The sequence below is a fragment of the Cephus cinctus genome, unplaced genomic scaffold (genome assembly GCF_000341935.2).
Source record: "Cephus cinctus unplaced genomic scaffold, Ccin1 Ccin1_scaffold0080, whole genome shotgun sequence".
NCBI lineage: Eukaryota > Metazoa > Arthropoda > Insecta > Hymenoptera > Cephidae > Cephus > Cephus cinctus.
Window position 1 is genome coordinate 895,134 of NW_014332821.1, and position 18,821 is coordinate 913,954.

Here is an 18,821-nt window from a genome sequence, read left to right on the forward strand (position 1 = left end):
CTGTCACTACAAGTTGGATAGCTCAGTACGCATGTGCCACTAGAGTCTGTCGATTTGTCACTAAAATTATAAATGTATCGCGTGTTCCTCTTGCAATCTGTTACCGCGAAGTGGAGTGAACTGATTGACGTGAGTGACAGAAGTTTTGGTTCCTCGCTCGTGGAGCCATGGCTGACAAACGGGACAGTCGTGAGATGATGACAATATTGTTCCTGTGCATATTGTGGTATATTGTGTCCGGTAGTAATAATGTTATCGGAAAAATGGTACTCTCAGAGTTCCCTTATCCAATGACAGTTACGATGGTTCAGCTAACCTCAATCACCATCTATTCTGGACCTTTCTTTAATCTCTGGGGTGTCCGGAGGTATGCGTCTGATATACCTTGGGGCTATTACTTTCGGCTAATCGTACCACTTGCCCTGGGAAAATTTCTTGCCAATGTATTTAGCCACGTCAGCATATGGAAGGTTCCTGTATCTTATGCTCATACTGGTATGTAGCGCGAGTTTGAATGTCACATGTATTAAATAGCAATATTTTGAAGTGCAAAATTTATACAAACTCGAATCGAGGATTTTTCTTATAGAATTACTGAAACATATTTTCTGCTCATGTAAAATGCCATGTTGTCACGTGTGTCATTTGGGGAATGGTAGAGAAAGGATTTTTTTGTAATGTTTTATTTAACTTTTAGATATCTAAAATTGTTACTTATTATTTATATAAGTAATAATCAACACGTGTGGATGTTAATATTTGTAAAATAAATTGGGTAAAATGAAGAAACTAAGATTAGACATATATTATTTACTATTTATGGAATTTTATATTATTTTGCCTGTCACAAAAATCTTATTCGAATAAATTTGAACTTATTGATATTTTATATTTTTTTTACTATTTTAATATAAACACATTATAATACAATATATGTATACTAATTCAAGTTTGGCTCTGTCCCAGTGAAGGCTACAATGCCCTTCTTCACAGTGGTCCTGTCTAGAGTTATATTGAAAGAAAAACAAACATGGAAAGTTTATATGAGTCTTTTACCAATTATCGGAGGAGTAGCAATTGCTACATTGACAGAACTCAGTTTTGATATGATAGGACTGATTAGTGCACTGATTGCCACAATGGGTTTCTCTCTTCAAAATATATTTTCAAAAAAGGTAACCAACACTTTCTTTTATGTTTGATAATCCTCTCCTTATATTCTCTGGATTATAAAATTGTCCTATTATTCTAGGTGCTGCATGATACTGGAATTCATCATTTGAGACTATTACATGTTCTGGGAAAGTTAGCCCTGTATATGTTTTTGCCAGTATGGTTAATATACGATTTGCGACATTTATTGTACGATCCAGTCATTGGAGGTCCTGTTACTATTAGCTACAAAGTTTTTGCACTCTTATTTATAGATGGTATGCTGAACTGGCTTCAGAATATCATTGCTTTTTCTGTATTATCAATTGTTACCCCATTAACTTATGCAGTAGCAAGTGCTAGTAAACGAATATTTGTTATTGCTGTGAGCCTCTTTGTATTAGGGAATCCAGTGACTGGATTAAATATACTTGGTATGACAATGGCCATTATGGGAGTACTTTGCTATAATAAAGCTAAGTACGATCAGCGGCAGGCTAAAAAGAAGGAGGCACTTCTTCCTAAATATAATATGTTAAATCATAATGGTACCAACGCCTTCATGGTAAATGGCTGGGCCAATGATACGCATCAACTACATGCAGTCTAGTCTCTCCAAAATTGTAATATACTGTATACCGACAAATGTGTTGAGTTTTTCGATTTCTTTTATGAGTGACGCAGTTGAGTGAATCATTGCTTTAAAAAACAAAACTGAAAAGGGCAAATGATTATGCGTTAACTCTTTTCCGCTCGATCGTCTGAAATTCAATAGACAATTTATGAAAACAGAACTTTTAAAGATATTTATTTTTGTGATTTAATTCTTCACACAAATTTTTTTTATATTAGACTTGATCGAATATGAGATCCCGTGATTCAGTTCTATTGATAATACCGTGTAATCGATATGCAATTTACTAATATGCATCGAAAGTTACACCTGCTGGCAAGGGTACGATTCCTGCATTAATATCATACTTTACTTTGTGTATAGCTGATTGCTGGCCCAATTAGCATTGATTGATCATCGTTTCACAGTAGCCTGGATACATTCTGCACTTGTTCCATAACAGATCTGGAATGGAAATCGTTAGCGATCATCAATCGGTGATAAAATTGCCTCATTTTTCATGATATGGATATGTCATTTCATTTTATCACATAATTAAAAATCAATGAAGAGTTAGATTGCAAGAATCATTATTAAGAAGGATTGTCATTCGGTCGCGATATATTTTGTTTAGGCGTGCGAGCTAAAGGTACGAAATTTTTGATCTCCCATGAATAAAAAAAAACAGTTTAACATCAAGGCATACCTACTTAATGATTGAATAATACGAACTATAATGACATACGGACGTATGGGAGCGAATGCGGAGAGAGCATGTGGACTGTGTGCAGGAGGTGTTTTAGCTAAAAAGCAATCTATAATATATTTATTTTTATAAATAAACGCATGCGTACAAAAATATAATAGAAGCCGTGGGATCATTTTTTTCTATTACCCCATATCAATAAATTAAAACGACGGCCTAGAGTGTTTTCGTTATGGTCTGAGGAGATAAGGGTCTTGCCACCGTAAGATCCAGTCGAGTTCCAGCCGCTGCAATTAGCGGAACGGCTAAACAGCAGTCGCAGTCTTCGGTACTGGCCTCGTTTACCCTTAGAATACGGTCATAAGGACGAAGAACTCCATCGCAGGGTCCACCAGGTCTTAAGCGATTTATATACACTCCACGTTCGTACAGTCCATCCGATACGGAAAACCCAAAATCCTCATATACAGGATCCTTGTGTAATGATACGTGTACTATTTGCTGTGCACGATTTTCTGTTCCATTTCGACTTTGAGAGCTACAATTTTTATTTTTTAAATTAATTCATAGTTTTTGTTAAAAATAATACATGTCAACGTAATAACTTCATACTTGATTGGATTCATTTCAGATAATGGATATGGTGGCATTGGTAGATCCAGTTGACCACTATCCACGGATACTGTGTCCCAGAGTCTCAGTATCTCTGGACCAGTACCACTACCTTCTCCCATATCTCCCCAAGAATCCACGGCACTGTCTACACTCGGTAAACTTTCCCTGGCAGATCGTAAAATACTAGTTGGATATTGCGGTTGAATTGTATCGCTTCCTATACTGGATTCTCTGTGAGATTGCATAACAAAATAAATTTTCCATAATTATTAATTAACAGATTGAATTGGAGAAATTGGTTCCCATTACTACGTGCACACCTTGCTTCAGATGCCGGGTCTGGTTTCCTCACTGTGAGAGCCACAACTGAGCTCCCCGGCCTGTGTAACAATTGAGCAGCTTGTCGCAAATCTCCTGGGTCCAATTTCTGACCATCAATCGCCAAAAGTTGATCTCCAGATGCTAAACTACCTGTTCGATAAGCCAAAGAACCGCGGCGTACTTCAGCAATGATTAAGTCTTCGTTTACAGTCAAACCCAGATCAGGTTGACCTCCTAGTGGTCTTGCTACTCTAACAGTAAACACTCCAGAACTAGGTACAACAGGACCACCAACTTTATATTCTGTGACCAACTCAACCTGACACAACAATAAGATATGTAGAAATTAGGATTACATACATAATTATTATGGTTTACCGAGTCATATTATTACCTGAGAAGCTTCTAAAATAGCAGCAACCTCAGCTGGTTGTAGATCACGTAAAATCCTACGATTTATAGCAACGACCTTATCTCCAGGAAGAAGAACTCCACTCCTTTCAGCAGGACCACCAGCTTCCAATATATCCACAACGTAATTCATTCGATCCTCAGATGGCCTTAGAGCAAGTCCCAGGCCCCGGTGATCTGGTCTCAGGACAACAGTCAAACTCTCTTTAGTATGCAAAGTTTGAGTAGAACTCGACTGTGCTTGAGGCTGCGCTCTTCTCTTGACGGTTCTTGAAGATGCACTGGGTGGTCTAGGTAAAATCTGAAGTCTGGCTATCCGACAGTTTTCTGATGCATTTCTTAGAAGTTTAGCCGCCGTAATGGCATCCTGAACAGGAGTATCATCCACTGCCATCAATCTGTCACCTGGATGAAGAGCTCCACAGCGGTCCGCTGTACTCGCTGGACGAAGACTTTCAATGTAGACTCCATTCTGAGTGTCTCTGACAGTTAAGCCCAATTCACCTACAACGAATTGAGTTGGAGTATGAATATCCATTCCTCATTTACCCTAGAACACTATTTACCTGATAATCCTCTTTCCAGCTGAACTAAAAGCGGTCCTGAGGTAGCAGCTCGTGCTTCTTCCATATTAGCCACATCATATTCAATAGTGAGTGAAGCTACAGGAGCGTCGGAACTTCTTCGAAGGGCTCTTTGGGCCTCTGCCAAAGTGAGACCTCGTAACTCGGTATCATCTACTGCTAGAAGTCTATCCCCAGGTCTGACACGGCCTTCCTTTGCAGCTGGACCATCGGCCTTCACTCCAGTAACTATCAAAGCTCTTGCAACACCACCACGTAGAGTCACTCCTAGGCTTCCACCCTCACGTTCCACTCTCACCTGTGCTACCTTGGAGGAGACACTCGAAGGCGATGCTCCATTACAGTCAGTCTCATCGAGCACCAAGAAGTTTGGAGGATAATATTGTTGCGATGAGATATCCTCTGGACGTGCAGTGTCCGAACTTGCAGAGGTCGCTACACTTCCTGGCCGCGCTCGATTCTTGTGAGACCGCATCGTGGCCAATCTCAATGAACTAAACATGTTTGTTGTTTGCCGATACACACTGGGGTAGAAATTTATCTCAGGATAAGGATCATCCTCCTACGCGAAGTGTAATGACAATTCTCGCCGGAATTCACAATAGTCGTTGTGCGCATTCGAGTTTATTTTGTACAACAATTTACATTCGTTATCCGTTAAAAAGCACTTACTTAAAAATGACTAGCGAGAAAATCGACTTAGCTATACGCTAACGTTACATCTTTATCAAAATATGTACATAACACGAGGATACATCGTATCAAAATACCTCGTAAAAAATGAGGGAGAAGAAAAAACGGAAGAAAATTAATGTGAGAGGGAAGGAAGGAGAAGGAGTCAAGAGAAGAAACGACGAAAATCACAAAGTACGCGGATGTTATCGCGTAAAAACTAAAGGTATCGTCGCGGCGGTAGTTTCGATTGGGAACCGGCTTTCCCTTACACCTTTGTTTTATCCTGATTATTTAGTCCCGCGAGCACGTTCTTGCGAGGCAAAACTCCTTAGAACTGAGCGGAGGACTGTAACAACTCGCGATGGGTTCAAAAATAACTTCAATAGGGCCGCATCTAAGACAGACACTGAAATCTATTTATATATCGACACCCTCACTTTTCCTCTCTCACAATTTACACGTGCGGCCCTGTAGACGCCCCGCAGTCGCCGCGGTATCAAATAAGTCTGTACTTCTCATTAACATCTGATCTTCCAGTTTCTAAGTAAGGATGATGAAAAACACAGTTGTGTCCATTTGTACATGTTGAACGCGAATATTCATACTCCATTCAATGATATTATTTATACTGAAAATCGCGATTCACCCGGGTACACGTGAACTCCATTGAACCCTCAATATCCCTTTTTTCTTTCGTTTCTTTTTATCATCTCTCCAGTACACACATACACTCTCTCTCTCTCTCTCTCTTTTTCCCCTTTGTATTTATCTCCTCGAGATTTTAACCTGGCACTTTGAACAGTCGGGTACAGACTCTCAACCAGGGACGGTCTTTTGTGAGATACCAAGGAGCGGGAAAAAGATGAAGACACATAAAGAAAGCGACAAATAAAGAGAGAGATAGAGAGAGAGAAAGATGAGAAGAGAGCACTAGAAATAGAGTTGCAATTTCGAAATTTTCCCAACACTCTTCTCGCGGTGTCTTATTGGCTCTTCCTTAATTTCGGGTCGAGCGTCGACAGGAACTGCTTGGCTACTAGTCGCGTACTGGCTGCTTTTTTAAACCCTTCGCGGAACGCTCATTAGGCCTTCTACGTCTACCAACGACTGAATGAGACTAAGAGACTTTAATTAATTCGATTAACACGGTTGCTTGATTGCCAACCGTAACGGCGAGTCAACTATGTGTGTCTGAAGCGTGAGACGTGCTTCTGTCATAAGATATTATACTCATTATCATTGTATAATAAATTTCATTGATTTTCCTGGAAATTTTATACATTATGAATGTCGATAGATCCATACTACTGGTAATTCTATGCGTGATAACTCATCGCTTCCCGGTTGGCATATGGACGCGAAACGGTTTGCCAATTCCGCGAGGGTCTAAAGTTAGCGCACGCTCACCACGGGCCAAGAGGGGAGACTTTACTTGGGGAAAACACTCGAACTTTATCTATCGCGGCCATAATAATAAGACACTTCAAGGTATTAATAACCTGGCGGCTACGGTAACCCGAGGATGAGATGAAAAACACAAGTGGAGGGTAATTATGCTCAGCTATGTCTTCTTACCCCTTTACGTCTCTTTAACGACATTAGCATACGCAGCTAGATAAACTTTTTTCATTTCGGTAACTATGACATCCGCTTCAGTATTCATATCGATAACAATTCTTTCTTGGCGTTCCAATAAAAAAAAATGCCTAATAGCAAACTACATAATTTGAGAGTAAGATAAATGAGCAATCTCGAATAATAATATTCAAACCCGTGTAACTGCTAAGAACTTCTCGTTATAGTAGACGAGAGTCACCAGTATCTAACGAAAATCCGATATTCATGTATTCGAGATTTCCTGAGCTTCTATAGTTCTCTTATAAATAAATTATCCTGCAAATTTTCCACGTATTCAACTCCCGTGGAGAACTGAGTAAAAATTGTACCGATACCGTTTACATTTAAAGTGGGTATACAAGAGATACTATAGATACTAGAGAACGTACTTCGTGGGGTCCTATTACCATTCGAGTAAATCCTTTCAAGATTTCTCGTAGGACTTTCGACAGTTTCATGTAGCAACTACGCGAACGTTGCTACAATCTAGGAGGAACACGAGTTTCTTGAAATAGACACGATTATACACATACACGTGTCCCGGGTGCAGTGAGTCTTCCCTATGAAAAAAAAAAAGAAGAAATCTCTGCTATGCCTCAGTGTAACGACCGCGTCTTTCATGATTATAACTCAGCCCAACTTCCTGTCGTTTTTAATTCGACATTATGGCCAATTAAATTAGTCGGGATATCCGACTTTTCACAATATCGCAGTAAAACTCGTCATTCTTTTGGACGAACCGCGACGACATCTTTTGACAAGGGACCCTTATTGTCATTGAGGTGTCCCATCTATAAGAAATAGGAACGCTATCCTCTATTGGACGAATTCGAATCAGTCGGTCGCATTCGGATTTGTGTAAGAGAATCCTCTAAAGACACCCTGATCCATGGAGCTGAGAATTTGTTCAGGAACAGGACTTAGACGTGGTCGTTCAGCCGTGAAAGCCGTGTCGAAGTATCTCGTGTCCAGGGTATGCTCCAGTGCTGGCTTAAAGGGTGGTTCCAGTTGTCGCCTCTCTAATCTGTCCCATGGTAAACCCTGCGGAAATAATTAACACTTTACTACCGATTCTACCTGTCAAATGTTAATTTTCACTTTTATGTCTCTTGAAATGTGGATTAAATCTAAGGCTGACACTTGGAACGCTCCTGGGCTGTAAAACGATGTCGTACGCGGCTTTGGCGCACGTGTCAGAAGTACTTAGTTTATTTTTGTCATTAGAAATGCATCACGAACACGGAATGAGGATATGTAGTAACGATCTCAAAGGACTTACCTGGAAGAAGGGATGAACTGCAATTTCATGACCTGGAAGTCGCTTGCCAGAATCTTTTTCTAATAAGCAAACTAATATATCTGTCGCTTCCTGGGTAAGATATCGTGGAATAAAAGGTCGTTCATTGCATATACTCCAGAATAGCTCATCCTCATCGCAGCCAGAGAATGGTGACTGTCCAGTGAGCATCTCGTAGAGGAGAACTCCGAAGGACCACCAATCCACAGACTGGTTGTATTTGAGACCTTTGATTATCTGTATGTAAAGAAATATTTTTATGAAATGGTGGAATTATGTAATTCGCAGGAAAATAAGAATAGTAAAGAAGATTACGATAACAACAGCAGTGATATGTGAATAAAAATAATATACTAATTTTTTATAAGCAACGATAAATTTCATTTAAAAATGAACACTACGATATCCAATGCGACAGTTTTTTAAATCTTCGACAATTTTTATAAATAAACGACCTCGTTTTAGCTAGTCGACAAAATTTTTGACACATCTATCTTCAAGCTTCAGTGACGGCATCCACGTCGAAATATGAAAATAATTCTTCATAAGAGTATTTGATTTTTTTTTAAGAGTCAAAATCTATCATACAATGATTTTGATTATTCCACAGTGCTTTACCTCAGGTGCCATATAGTCAGGAGTGCCGCAAAACGTGTCGGCCGTTCGATCGAGGAAAATCTGAAGTTTGCACATGCCAAAGTCTGCAATTCTAATATGGCCATCGAAGTCAAGTAGAACATTATCCAGCTTCAAATCCCTGTAGACGATACCCTTTTTGTGTAAGAAATTTAGTCCAGACCAGATCTCTGCCGCGTAGAATCGTGCACGGGGTTCGGGAAATCTGCCAGATTTTTGAATATGGAACATGAGGTCGCCACCGTTGAGATATTCCATGACGAAGAAGAGGTGCGAATCGGTTTGGAAGGTGCAGAATAAATGACATAGATAAGGATGCCTGGTTGCGAGGGTCAGTACTTTTCTCTCGATGAGAGTGCACTCAACATCATCATCCTCGAGGACGACGTCCTTCTTCAGACACTTGACGGCATAGACGCAATCAGTGCCCCGTAATTCGGCCAGGAGGACTTTGCCAAAACTGCCTTTGCCCAGCACCTGCGACACATTTTTTCGCTGACTATCAAATCATTGGCTACATGCTTTCCTATTTTCCCTTTTCAATGCTATTTAATGTACTGAAGTTTCTCCACGTTACTTCACAATTACATCGTCATTAATGCCGATCCGATCATACTTACTTTTAGGAAATTGAAGTCATTTACAGCATATTTCTTGAATCGTGGAAGATTCGTAGCCGGCGGTGTGATTCGACCACTGCTGAAATGATCGGGTCCTTCAGAGTTGCGCTGATTGTCAGATGATTGTGAGGGAGCTGTGGGGGGAAAAAAGAGCAAAAATAATAATGTGAGTAACAAAGTCTTAATTAGCCACCCGGGTTCTAGTAGCAATCAACGTCATGCGAAAAAGCCGTATTTGCGTCAAGTCCGTAATGACCATTTTAATTGTGACCAGTCTCTCTGATGCTGGTGGTTAAATACCTGCAGTGCACTTTTGGCCGTGTGACATTTTTCAAAAATAGACTTGGCGAACAAATGATGTATATTTAGGAACTAGTCGTCTGTACCGAGACATTAGGGCTTCTGTGTAATGTGCGCCATCGCGCCCATGCCATAAGTATACGTAACGAGGGACAGGTGGTATCACCAATTAAGAGAATATCATATATAACTGGCACAAATAATTTTCAGATATTCAAGGTCGTCAATCATAAGGTCGGTCCGTATCGTCTCGAGGCAGAGATCCTTTTGGTCCGTGCATTTTCTATGAAGTAGGCTCGATTATCTACCGGGCAAACAGTGTCTCGGAAAATAGATCTCCTGACGTCATACCATAAGTAAATAAAGACACGAACGATAAAAATAGTATAGCCTGCGCACAACAAAAAAAAATGTTGGCAAATCGGTGAAATGTTTATACACCCACATCAACATCTACAGACACCCGTGGAATCGTCTCGTGACCATCATCCATTAACAATGATTTACACAAGCCATTTATATCCCTGAACTTTCCCAATTTACGTGCAGATATATCATTGCCAATTAACGTCCACTCACCTCTCTTTAGCGCTTGTAAAGCTTCCGCAACGAGCTTTTGATTAAGCCCGCAAAGATTCCCCGTGAGTTTTGCACATTTCTTGTGGCAGGCCATGTCGCAATCTAATTGACAAATTTAACCTTCGATCATCTGAATATACGTACCTTCTCTCAACCTCGGATAGATCCAAAAGAGCTCTGACACAGATATTTTAATCCCTTTAACGCCAATTATTCATTCATCAAGTTAGTCATTCATGTTAATTAAATGGGGTATATTTATATAATCAAGTGCAGCGTTCAATCCTAGACAAATACTAAGGACCGGCGTTCTTAGTACTGTCTGCAATTAGCCATTGATTAATTGGATGAACATTCCGTCATGCTTAAGTCATCAGAGAATTCTACTTCTCTTGCAGGGATGTAGGAGGATCAATCACTCTGGTATCAATAGCGTCAATAGTAAATAGTAGTAGCGATAAATATATATATATATATTAGTTACTGCTACGAGTGGATGCAGGGTAACACCACGTTTCACTAAGTGCATCATAGACGTGCATATAAATATAATATGTACTCGAGAGTCTTGGCGAGCTGTCAAAGCCAGAATCATTGCTATGGGTGGAGGCCATTCTCTTCTGCTCGTTGTCGTCCTCAACCTCGGTACAGGTCGAGTTTGTGTCCTCGGTGCTTTCGGTAGTAGACGTACTACGATTGCTTCTAGTACTTTCAGCACTGTCGCTACTCGCGGATGGTGTCCTGGTGACGTGAGCCTTCCTCTTGACCTTCGCTCTTCGAACTTTTGACAGATCTCTTGGGGTGGCGGTTAATAATGGCGTAGGAGTCGTGTAGAACATTTTTCTAAGATCGAGGGGTCGTTGATTAGGAGAATTTCGTGGACTTGATCTTGGTGAGTATCTTGGAGAATTCGTCGCCCCTGGAGGTTTTAGGCTTTCCATAGATTCTTGTTTTTTCAAGCTACCTTTCTCTTCGGGTGACTTTGACGTCGATTGTTTGTGTTTTATAACGCGCTTTTTCTTTGAAGACTGGGGACTCGTGGATGGACTCACCGTCAGGCTAGCTTCGTTCGATGGAACTGGCGTAGCGTCCTCCTGATCTTGCTGAATTATATTCGATAGATTATCTTGACAGTCCCACTTTGAGATTGTTTGCACGTTCTCTGAAGACTCTGGCCACTCGTTTGTAGGAGTACCGGGCTCTTCGTCAGCACTGTACTCTGAAGCCTCGGTTTTTGGCGTCGCAGGTATCTCTACTATGTTTATAAGTGGGACTGATGATTCTGATATCGGAGTTGGGACACTCGACTCTGAAGCTTCAGGTACGTTTGAGACATTCGATTCTGATTCTACAGGTTCTGACGTGGGTTCTACTACATTTTCTATATTTATTGCTTCCTGCGACTCTTTAAGCGGGGGTATTGACTCTGTTGTTGTATCTTTAGATAATATTGGTTTCGCATTGTCTGTCATGTCTTTTTTCTTTTGAATTAAATGGGGTGTGTCTTTTTCTTTAATCTTGTCATTAAAATCTTGCAATGGCATTGTGGGATTATTGGTTGTAGGAAATACTTTTTCATTTTGTACAGAATTTACTTTATAATCAGTCTCTTTCTTTGTATCGTCTTGGGACACATTTATTTTTGTTTCTTTTGAATTCACAAATACCGCCATTGCGTCATTAGATTCTGGAGATATTTTCAGCGTTCCTGTATTCAAGCTCTTTTGCAGCTTATCAGTCTCCGTAAACAGTTTTGATTCGCTAGTCGCATTTTTGTCTCGAGGAGCTGATGATTTATTTAATATCAAATTATCCTTTTTACCAATTTCTCCCCAAGAATTGACTTCAGCATCTGACGTCTGTGGTTTCTTTGGTTTATTTAATTCTAACGTAGCAGGCCTTGTCATTGAAACAGTGTCAGTTCCTTCAGCATTATTTTCCTCTATTTTATTACTCGTTTGAGATGTATTTGTGGATTCTAATGGTTTCAAGAGTTTTTCAGTATCCATCTTATCCGACGGTTCTTTTACTTTTTTGCTTTGCAATGAGGAACTCAGCTTCTCTTCATTTTCATTTGTTAAAGATGCTCCCAACACTTTTGTTTTCACCTCCGGAAGATGTTCTTCGTGCTTGACACGATTTGGAGCCTCTTCAATTTTCGCGGACATGTCAAGTAGCGCTATGTTATTTATGCCTGAATTACTTTTTTGCGCTTTTGGCAATGCGACGTCTCTTACTTGAGGCTTTGCCGACTCTGTATCATTAGTCTTTTTCGACTCATTGCTGAGAATTTCAGATGGCGTGACTTCTTTAGTTTCTGTACTATCCATGGAGTCACTTTTGTCTAAGCTCTTCGATACCTTCTTCAGGGAAACATTGGCATGAGGTATGTTTGGCGACTCTAACGAATTACTTTTCTCCAATGAGTTTTTCTGGATTTTCGGAAATTTAATATCTTTGGGCAATTTGAGTTTCGGCGACAGTGGAGGGTTTACAAAGGCCATATTTATTTTTGATATTTTTGAAATTTCAGAGTTCTTTGATGATGTGACCGTTGGTGAATCTGCAGAATCGTTTTTCTCCAGTTTATTCTTTGGTGTTGACAAGGGAGTGGTTTCATTGGAATTGATTTTTTGCAATTCCACACTGTTCGTGTCATTACGATCAGACATGATATGCTTTTCTATATCGTGAATATTTAATGATGGTGGTTTATTATTCGTTTCCAAGTTCTTATCAATTGGTTTTGCATTCTCTGTTTGTATTTTTATAGAATCAGCAGGATCGTTCTCATTCAAATTCAGATCTAATGGATTTGGTAATGTCTTTATTGAATAAACAATATTCTTTATCTCTAAATTTACTTTATCAGAATCCTCCGACAAACTTTCAGCCGTTTTTGATTTTTCAACTTCTCCGAACTTCCCATTATCCTCGTTCTTTTCGAATTTCTCAACTACTTCACTCTGTATTATTTTCGGCTTGTCTCGCGAGACTTGCCGAAGTGTCAAACAAACACTATTCCTCGATGTATCTTTCATATATTTCTTTTTAATAGGTAAAATCACCGTTTCATTTCCTTCCTCTAAGAAATTATCTGGCTCGATCCGTTCGATTTTCCCATTAGTTCTTGTAGGTGCAGGCAATTTCACACTTTCGCGAAATTGTTCAATACTCTTATAAGATTGATCGGTATCAGGAGCTGCTTTTATCCACAAAGTCGAAAAATCGCCAACGCTGTTACAAGCCTCGATTTTAAACTGTTTCATTCTCATTTTTCCAGAATCATCATCATCATTCCCATCCATTTCCTGAGTAATATCTCCCTCAGTCTTGGATTTACGTATTCTCATTTTCTCCTCATTCCCCGTTGGCGAAGGCTTCTCAATTTGTTTCTTCTTCTTCCTAACTTTCTTAGCGACCTTTTTCTGCTTAGCGGATTCATCATCTTCCTGTGAAATGTCGATATCGTTTTCCTTGAGATTAGGCACATGGATGAGACCCCTGGAGGAACTTTTCTTAACGACAGTACCTCGCCTGGTCGCAACCTCGAATTCAGCCTGAGCCTCAGCCACAAGAGTGTCCAAAGCTTCAGTCTGAGCCTGAACAAGTGCAACCTCTCTCTCGATAACATCAGGATCAATAGGTAAATCCGCGGAAGATTTCCTCCTGGTAAACCTACGTGTAACTCTTCTACGTGTGGCCTGCGCCTCATTGGGATCCGTATCGAGGCTGACCTGACGATACAGTCTAGTTTTCGGATCATATCTTTCAGTTTTCTTATCCTTAATCAAAAACTTCTCTACAAGGAGTTCTCCGACGGTTTTTTCATGTTTCTCATTGAGTTCTCTCAAGGCTGGATTATCCTTCAACGCCCTTGACCTTATCCTGATAGTAGGTCTGTTCCGACGAAGTTTACTCTTGTTCCGACCATGATCCTCGGATAAAGTCCTGGGCGTCGAGACATCGATGTCGGCTGTGTCGATTCGTTTTGGTCGACAAGCAATCGTGGCTGGCGAGTAGCGACGGAGATTGCTCAACGGCGATTCCGCGATCGTTGACAGATGAGGTGCATATCTTGACGAAAGCGGAGTATGAAGGCTTCTAAAAGAATCTTGTGTTATCTACTTGTACTGTAATTTGATTTTGATTCTAAAGGACTTATAATGTATCGCGTATTGCATAACCTGCACGAGCTTAAACTCCTACGCTGTTTTAAAGTTATTACTCCGTCACGGAAATGCCGCAAGGGAGCATCAAGCACCTTGAAAACGGTCAAGCTCTGTGGTCCAACCGCAAACCACACATCTATTTGTGCTACACTCTGACCAAAGCCAAGATCGATTAGCGAAACATGCGAGACTTTGAAAATTTCCAGTGGCACATTTACCAAACCAATCTTTGAATTCACCAAATTACCAGTAACTATAAACGAATTTACGACTAATCTTTTAATGATTGTTCCTTGTTATCTTGTACCACTAAATTTTCGGTATGCCGTCAAAGTTGAAATATAGTGTCTCCAAGTGTTTTCTGCTTCGAGAATATTCTCAGTCAACAGTCATAAAATAAAAATACCCAACGGCAGAAGCCCGAACGTGTGGAGGTAAAAGAAAATTTGTGTTATTGTATTCTTGCGCGTGTGTACTTTTTGATATTAACCTCGGGCCCTTGATAGACTTGATACATGAGTGAATTTTTCGTTAGCTTACCGAGCAGTGCCTGTCATCAAGGAACTATGATTCGCGAACGAGGACCCATAATAATATGGGCCCCCGTCACCGTAGAAAGGCATCGCGGGTGTTTCTCAAGATTTTCTTTTCCGACTTGTAAAACAATATCGAACAATTGTAGGTAACTCAGGTGCGAAAAACGTTCTCACGGTTCAGGGAGCCAAGACCGACTGAGTTTAAGCCAGCGACCCAGTATAATAATAGAATTCTAGTATATGAGGCTTCTAGCATCTAACTATATACCTAGACACTAATAACCCACCGACTACAAGTAGTTGCAACACAAGGAATGCATCGGGAAAATGCACACGATCATGCACCGGTAAGGTTCTGTGTTATATAGGTACGTGCTGCGTTGCGTATGTTTAATCGTCATGCTGTCATCATGTGCTACCATACGAGACAATAAATAAATACGGTCTATCGTGGCGCGATCTTGTGTCTATGCCAGAGCTCCTGTGAAATCAATACGAGCCTGAGAGCTTTTGTCTTTTTGACGGTCAGCCTCGTATGAAGAAGCGCTTGAGTAACGACTGCGTCACGCAACGTACGGAGGTCACTAAAACTTGCGAAAATTTTTATTAGCTAATTTCACCGATCTTTGGAATTAGTAGTCAGCTTCAAAGTAGCCAAAATGTATTATGAACTTGGATAAGACAACTTGAGTTCAACGTACTAAAAAGCGTAGCTTTGTGGTACAGAATTTAAATTTCTTATTTAATCCCAGACTTTGTTTAAGTCATTTATTTAGACATTGTTTAATTTTTCCGCATGTTTCTGGAGACGCTTTCTTTCTCTGAAGGCCGTATTGATAATATGAACTAATTTACCATCACATCTCAAGCCTTGCCGAAACAGTCCGTAGAGCATGGAACCGCAATGATCACAGAAGGTTGGCGACATGAAGGTATGAGATCGAAATCTGTGAGGTACATCCACTTTGAACCGTTCCCTCAGATACTGCCATAAGAAAGAATAACAGTTATTACCTTTTTTTAAATATACATTAAAATGTAGAAATATCAGATTATCATTATTATAGATAGATAAGAAAAAGGAGATTATATGTATTTCCTTATACATAACGAACAGTGATACATGTGGTTCATCACAGTAACACGTATGATTTACTAGTATCATGATCAGATATACATTCTTTTGTGAAAATACGATTGATCGCCAAAACAAATCAACAGTTGTTTAGCGTGCAAAAATTTTTCGCATTCGTGAAAGCACAATTTTGAAACACGTGATTATTATCCCAACACTGGGGTGGAAGATAAGCTGCTTTCTAAAAAAAAAATAATCGAGTCTATAAACTGTTTCCGTCTTCAGCAACATCCTGTAAACGTGTTCCGTGTAAACTTCATCTGTCTAAGCTCACAGTCAGTGGCTAACTGCACTCGGGATTTGCATTCTTTTCACATCCTAAAGCTGAAATAACTAAAATTCGTTTATAATAATCATTTGCTTCAATATGTCGATGTATAATTCACATTGTCATAGATTGTAAACGTTCTAAGTGAAATGCAACCAAATTTGACATTATAAGAATAACCATGTCATCCTTAATCGGCAATACTTACAATAGTATTTTCGGATTCTCTTCCACTCTCAGAGCACTTGGTAAGTAATTTATCGTGACACCTTTTATGCACAGCAGTCTGACAGGCTATATCAAACAAATGATAATATATTATATCTTCCAGTTGAGTAGAGAAAATTATAAAATAAAGGAAGCTCTAACAAGGGACTTACATTGGCATTGATAGCCTTGTTTACCAAAACCCCTATAACAGAAATAAAATATTAATATTTTTTCCTCGAGTTATCCACTCCAATCTGCAGACTGCGAAATAAATATTTTCCATTAAACAATGTCCGCATAGCAAAGTAGTCTATTTATAGGTGTGTGAGCTGGTATCAAAGAATTTCTGTGTATGTACAGCATCATAGTATAGACTAGGCTAGCATTCTTGTATACGCTTCAGCGAGATTATTATAAATTGTGATCCAACCGTATAATCTTTTGATACGTAACAGGAAAACCATTCATCCTATATGTATAGCTCACCACAAGAAATCCTTGCAGAATGCACAAAACGTCGGTTGCCTGAAGAATTTCGCAACCAGCCGATGACCCCGGACAACGTGAACTTTATTATGCTTGACAGCACCTCTTCTTCTGGTAATTGGACCCCCAACTTTATTCTCGACAGGTGGTGAGGAAGTGGTTGCGCCATCTCTCCGGGGTACCCTTGTCCTGTAGACGTACGTCCTAGCAGTGGAAGGTGCCGGTGGTAGTTCAGCAGGATTTAACATTGGTATTCTTGTTCTGCGATCATGTATGAAATTCATTAAAAAAACAATATTACAGGTAAAAAAATGAATAAACATAACTAAGCATACCGGTACGTATATCCTTCGGGACCGACACGGACGTGAGTATTTCTGTGTTCCAAGGATGATTTCCGGCCGGTTCCAGACCCACCACTGGCATTCCTTCTTTTTGTATGAGATCCACCCGTGAACATCATCTTGTTTCTCGTTAAATTCTATCCTCACTTCAATATTATTAATATCCTCAGTAAGATTTTAGCCGTGTCAATAAGATATTTATTTGGCTGAAAAATGCTTTAACATTCTTTCCTTATAATTAATGGACTATCTGAGAATCTAACTGAGAAAATGTGGAACATACATTTCCTTCCCGGACACAAAATCTAACTGCAGTATCACTTTTCGAAAATACGTAAACACATCTAAACCTTAAAACCTGAATATGCTGAAGGTTTACGCGAAACTCTCGTATCTATAAATATCAACCACTTAATCTTTATACTCAATCAGATCTATCGTGCGTATACAACACTCTTTTACTCCAGTAGATGTATATTACAAGTATTAGCTATAGGAATATATTCTAAGTGTAAGTTTATTAAAGTCCTTGGTCCCAAGTGTCATTCATGTATTATAAACGAGGTATGATTATCTCCTTGATACATGGCCCATTCCTTCTAAACAGTAAGTTTCGAATGTTTAACAGGTGTTACACCGATAAACGTGACTGAAAGTCAAAATAGTTTAACCAGTGGTTTATTCGACCCTGATATCAAGCCATGCCTCCCATAATCTTAGTACCAGTTGAATTTTCATTCTGACAGAAATTATGCTCAACATTCTGACTGTAGTATACACGTTAGGGATGATATAACGTTGCCATTTGTCATACTTCATCGCAATGATGATGGTCTCACAGTATGATGATTATTTGACGTCGTCGTACTAAACTTAATGTATCAAAATTTCACATATGAGTACAAACCGCTTATCCTTTTGGTGAAGTAATTGTGGTAAATTATTAAAAAGTCGGCAATTATCTGTACTGAAGTAAAATTCATGAGGAAAGTGCCATCTTCACTGAAATATAAAAATCGTTCGAAGTCACACAAAATTCTGGTGAATAAACACTGCCTTCATTTAAAATTTTTTCAAATAAAGTATTCCCGCGCCACTCCACAGGTTCTTTCGATTGTTTTACTGTCACTCGACACCAAAGTACTTTACACTCGCTCGGAACGTTTAAACTCGGATGATACACGCATTGCTGCATTCTTATAGCACCGAGGCGTCGTATATCGGCTGGGTAGATTTGCGCAACTACGACTCGCCGTTACAACTGTCAGCCCTTTACACGGACACCAACAAGTGGCGTTGGGCGCGCTGAAAATTCGAAATTCTTACGCCATGAATGAAATTGAGGATGAAACCGAGGGGATTTTGACGCCCAAAACGTTGTACGTTTGCACGAAACTCTCGTGTCTATAAATATCGGGCTGTTGAATGCCGCCCGCCATAGAGCAATTCCACTGGCGCTATCTGTGAGAAACACCGCGCATATTTTTTCCAGGGACGCGAGCTTCGATTCGAGAGCCCGGGAAGATTTTATCTGGAACAGCGAA

General features: G+C 39.8%; 4 protein-coding genes across 12 annotated transcripts; 1 reads left to right on the forward strand and 3 right to left on the reverse strand.

Annotated features, from left to right (window-relative positions):
• The first annotated feature begins 16 nt into the window (after positions 1 to 16).
• On the forward strand, positions 17 to 2,629 carry LOC107270612 (solute carrier family 35 member E1 homolog). Its single transcript, XM_015745779.2, has 3 exons — positions 17 to 495; positions 967 to 1,175; positions 1,253 to 2,629. The coding sequence occupies exons 1-3, from the start codon at positions 168 to 170 to the stop codon at positions 1,760 to 1,762; spliced, it is 1,047 nt and encodes a 348-aa protein (XP_015601265.1). The 5' UTR covers positions 17 to 167; the 3' UTR covers positions 1,763 to 2,629.
• Positions 2,094 to 5,011, reverse strand: LOC107270570 (glutamate receptor-interacting protein 2). 3 transcript variants are annotated; one of them, XM_025088101.1, is made up of 6 exons: positions 4,385 to 5,011; positions 3,802 to 4,322; positions 3,407 to 3,726; positions 3,084 to 3,317; positions 2,733 to 3,009; positions 2,094 to 2,230 (listed from the first exon to the last, which is right to left on the reverse strand). In XM_025088101.1, the coding sequence occupies exons 1-6, from the start codon at positions 4,902 to 4,904 to the stop codon at positions 2,180 to 2,182; spliced, it is 1,923 nt and encodes a 640-aa protein (XP_024943869.1). In that variant the 5' UTR covers positions 4,905 to 5,011; the 3' UTR covers positions 2,094 to 2,179. The 3 variants fall into 3 exon arrangements, 2 of the variants coding, with proteins under 2 accessions (XP_024943869.1, XP_015601174.1); XM_015745688.2 differs by having other exon boundaries at positions 2,096 to 2,230; positions 2,661 to 3,009; XR_001538371.2 differs by having other exon boundaries at positions 2,154 to 2,230; positions 2,620 to 3,009.
• Positions 5,011 to 15,171, reverse strand: LOC107270517 (probable serine/threonine-protein kinase mkcC). 6 transcript variants are annotated; one of them, XM_025088056.1, is made up of 7 exons: positions 15,122 to 15,171; positions 10,686 to 14,230; positions 10,127 to 10,228; positions 9,248 to 9,381; positions 8,610 to 9,104; positions 7,974 to 8,228; positions 5,011 to 7,735 (listed from the first exon to the last, which is right to left on the reverse strand). In XM_025088056.1, the coding sequence occupies exons 2-7, from the start codon at positions 13,477 to 13,479 to the stop codon at positions 7,529 to 7,531; spliced, it is 3,987 nt and encodes a 1,328-aa protein (XP_024943824.1). In that variant the 5' UTR covers positions 13,480 to 14,230; positions 15,122 to 15,171; the 3' UTR covers positions 5,011 to 7,528. The 6 variants fall into 6 exon arrangements, with proteins under 6 accessions (XP_024943824.1, XP_024943818.1, XP_024943815.1 ...); XM_025088050.1 differs by lacking the exon at positions 15,122 to 15,171 and adding an exon at positions 14,839 to 15,045 and having other exon boundaries at positions 10,686 to 14,227; XM_025088047.1 differs by lacking the exon at positions 15,122 to 15,171 and adding an exon at positions 14,839 to 15,045.
• Positions 15,172 to 15,712: 541 nt separating this feature from the next.
• Positions 15,713 to 18,785, reverse strand: LOC107270623. Of its 2 annotated transcripts, none has more exons than XM_025088147.1 (5): positions 17,269 to 18,785; positions 16,934 to 17,194; positions 16,618 to 16,649; positions 16,446 to 16,531; positions 15,713 to 16,293 (listed from the first exon to the last, which is right to left on the reverse strand). In XM_025088147.1, exons 1-5 carry the CDS (start codon positions 17,394 to 17,396, stop codon positions 16,288 to 16,290), a joined length of 513 nt encoding a protein of 170 aa, XP_024943915.1. In that variant the 5' UTR covers positions 17,397 to 18,785; the 3' UTR covers positions 15,713 to 16,287. The 2 variants fall into 2 exon arrangements, with proteins under 2 accessions (XP_024943915.1, XP_015601281.1); XM_015745795.2 differs by having other exon boundaries at positions 15,713 to 16,302.
• Between the last annotated feature and the right edge of the window lie 36 nt (positions 18,786 to 18,821).

Bases quoted from the DNA above. Each gene is read 5' to 3' on its own strand.
- LOC107270570 (XM_025088101.1), bottom strand. From the start codon at position 4,904: ATGTTTAGTTCATTGAGATTGGCCACGATGCGGTCTCACAAGAATCGA. The intron at 3,727-3,801 runs GTAATAATATGA...TTGTTGTGTCAG, and splicing joins CTATTTTAGAAGCTTCTCAG to GTTGAGTTGGTCACAGAATA. The intron at 3,318-3,406 runs GTGTGCACGTAG...GCAATCTCACAG, and splicing joins GACCCGGCATCTGAAGCAAG to AGAATCCAGTATAGGAAGCG.
- LOC107270517 (XM_025088047.1), bottom strand. From the start codon at position 14,921: ATGCCTTTCTACGGTGACGGGGGCCCATATTATTATGGGTCCTCGTTC. The intron at 10,229-10,685 runs GTACATATTATA...TTTGTCAATTAG, and splicing joins CAGCTCGCCAAGACTCTCGA to ATTGCGACATGGCCTGCCAC. The intron at 9,105-9,247 runs GTAAGTATGATC...AATGTGTCGCAG, and splicing joins ATGACTTCAATTTCCTAAAA to GTGCTGGGCAAAGGCAGTTT.
- LOC107270612 (XM_015745779.2), top strand. From the start codon at position 168: ATGGCTGACAAACGGGACAGTCGTGAGATGATGACAATATTGTTCCTG. The intron at 496-966 runs GTATGTAGCGCG...GCTCTGTCCCAG, and splicing joins TGTATCTTATGCTCATACTG to TGAAGGCTACAATGCCCTTC. The intron at 1,176-1,252 runs GTAACCAACACT...CTATTATTCTAG, and splicing joins AAAATATATTTTCAAAAAAG to GTGCTGCATGATACTGGAAT.
- LOC107270623 (XM_015745795.2), bottom strand. From the start codon at position 17,396: ATGATGTTCACGGGTGGATCTCATACAAAAAGAAGGAATGCCAGTGGT. The intron at 17,195-17,268 runs GTATGCTTAGTT...ACATGATCGCAG, and splicing joins CCCGAAGGATATACGTACCG to AACAAGAATACCAATGTTAA. The intron at 16,650-16,933 runs GTGAGCTATACA...TTTCTGTTATAG, and splicing joins TTCTGCAAGGATTTCTTGTG to GGGTTTTGGTAAACAAGGCT.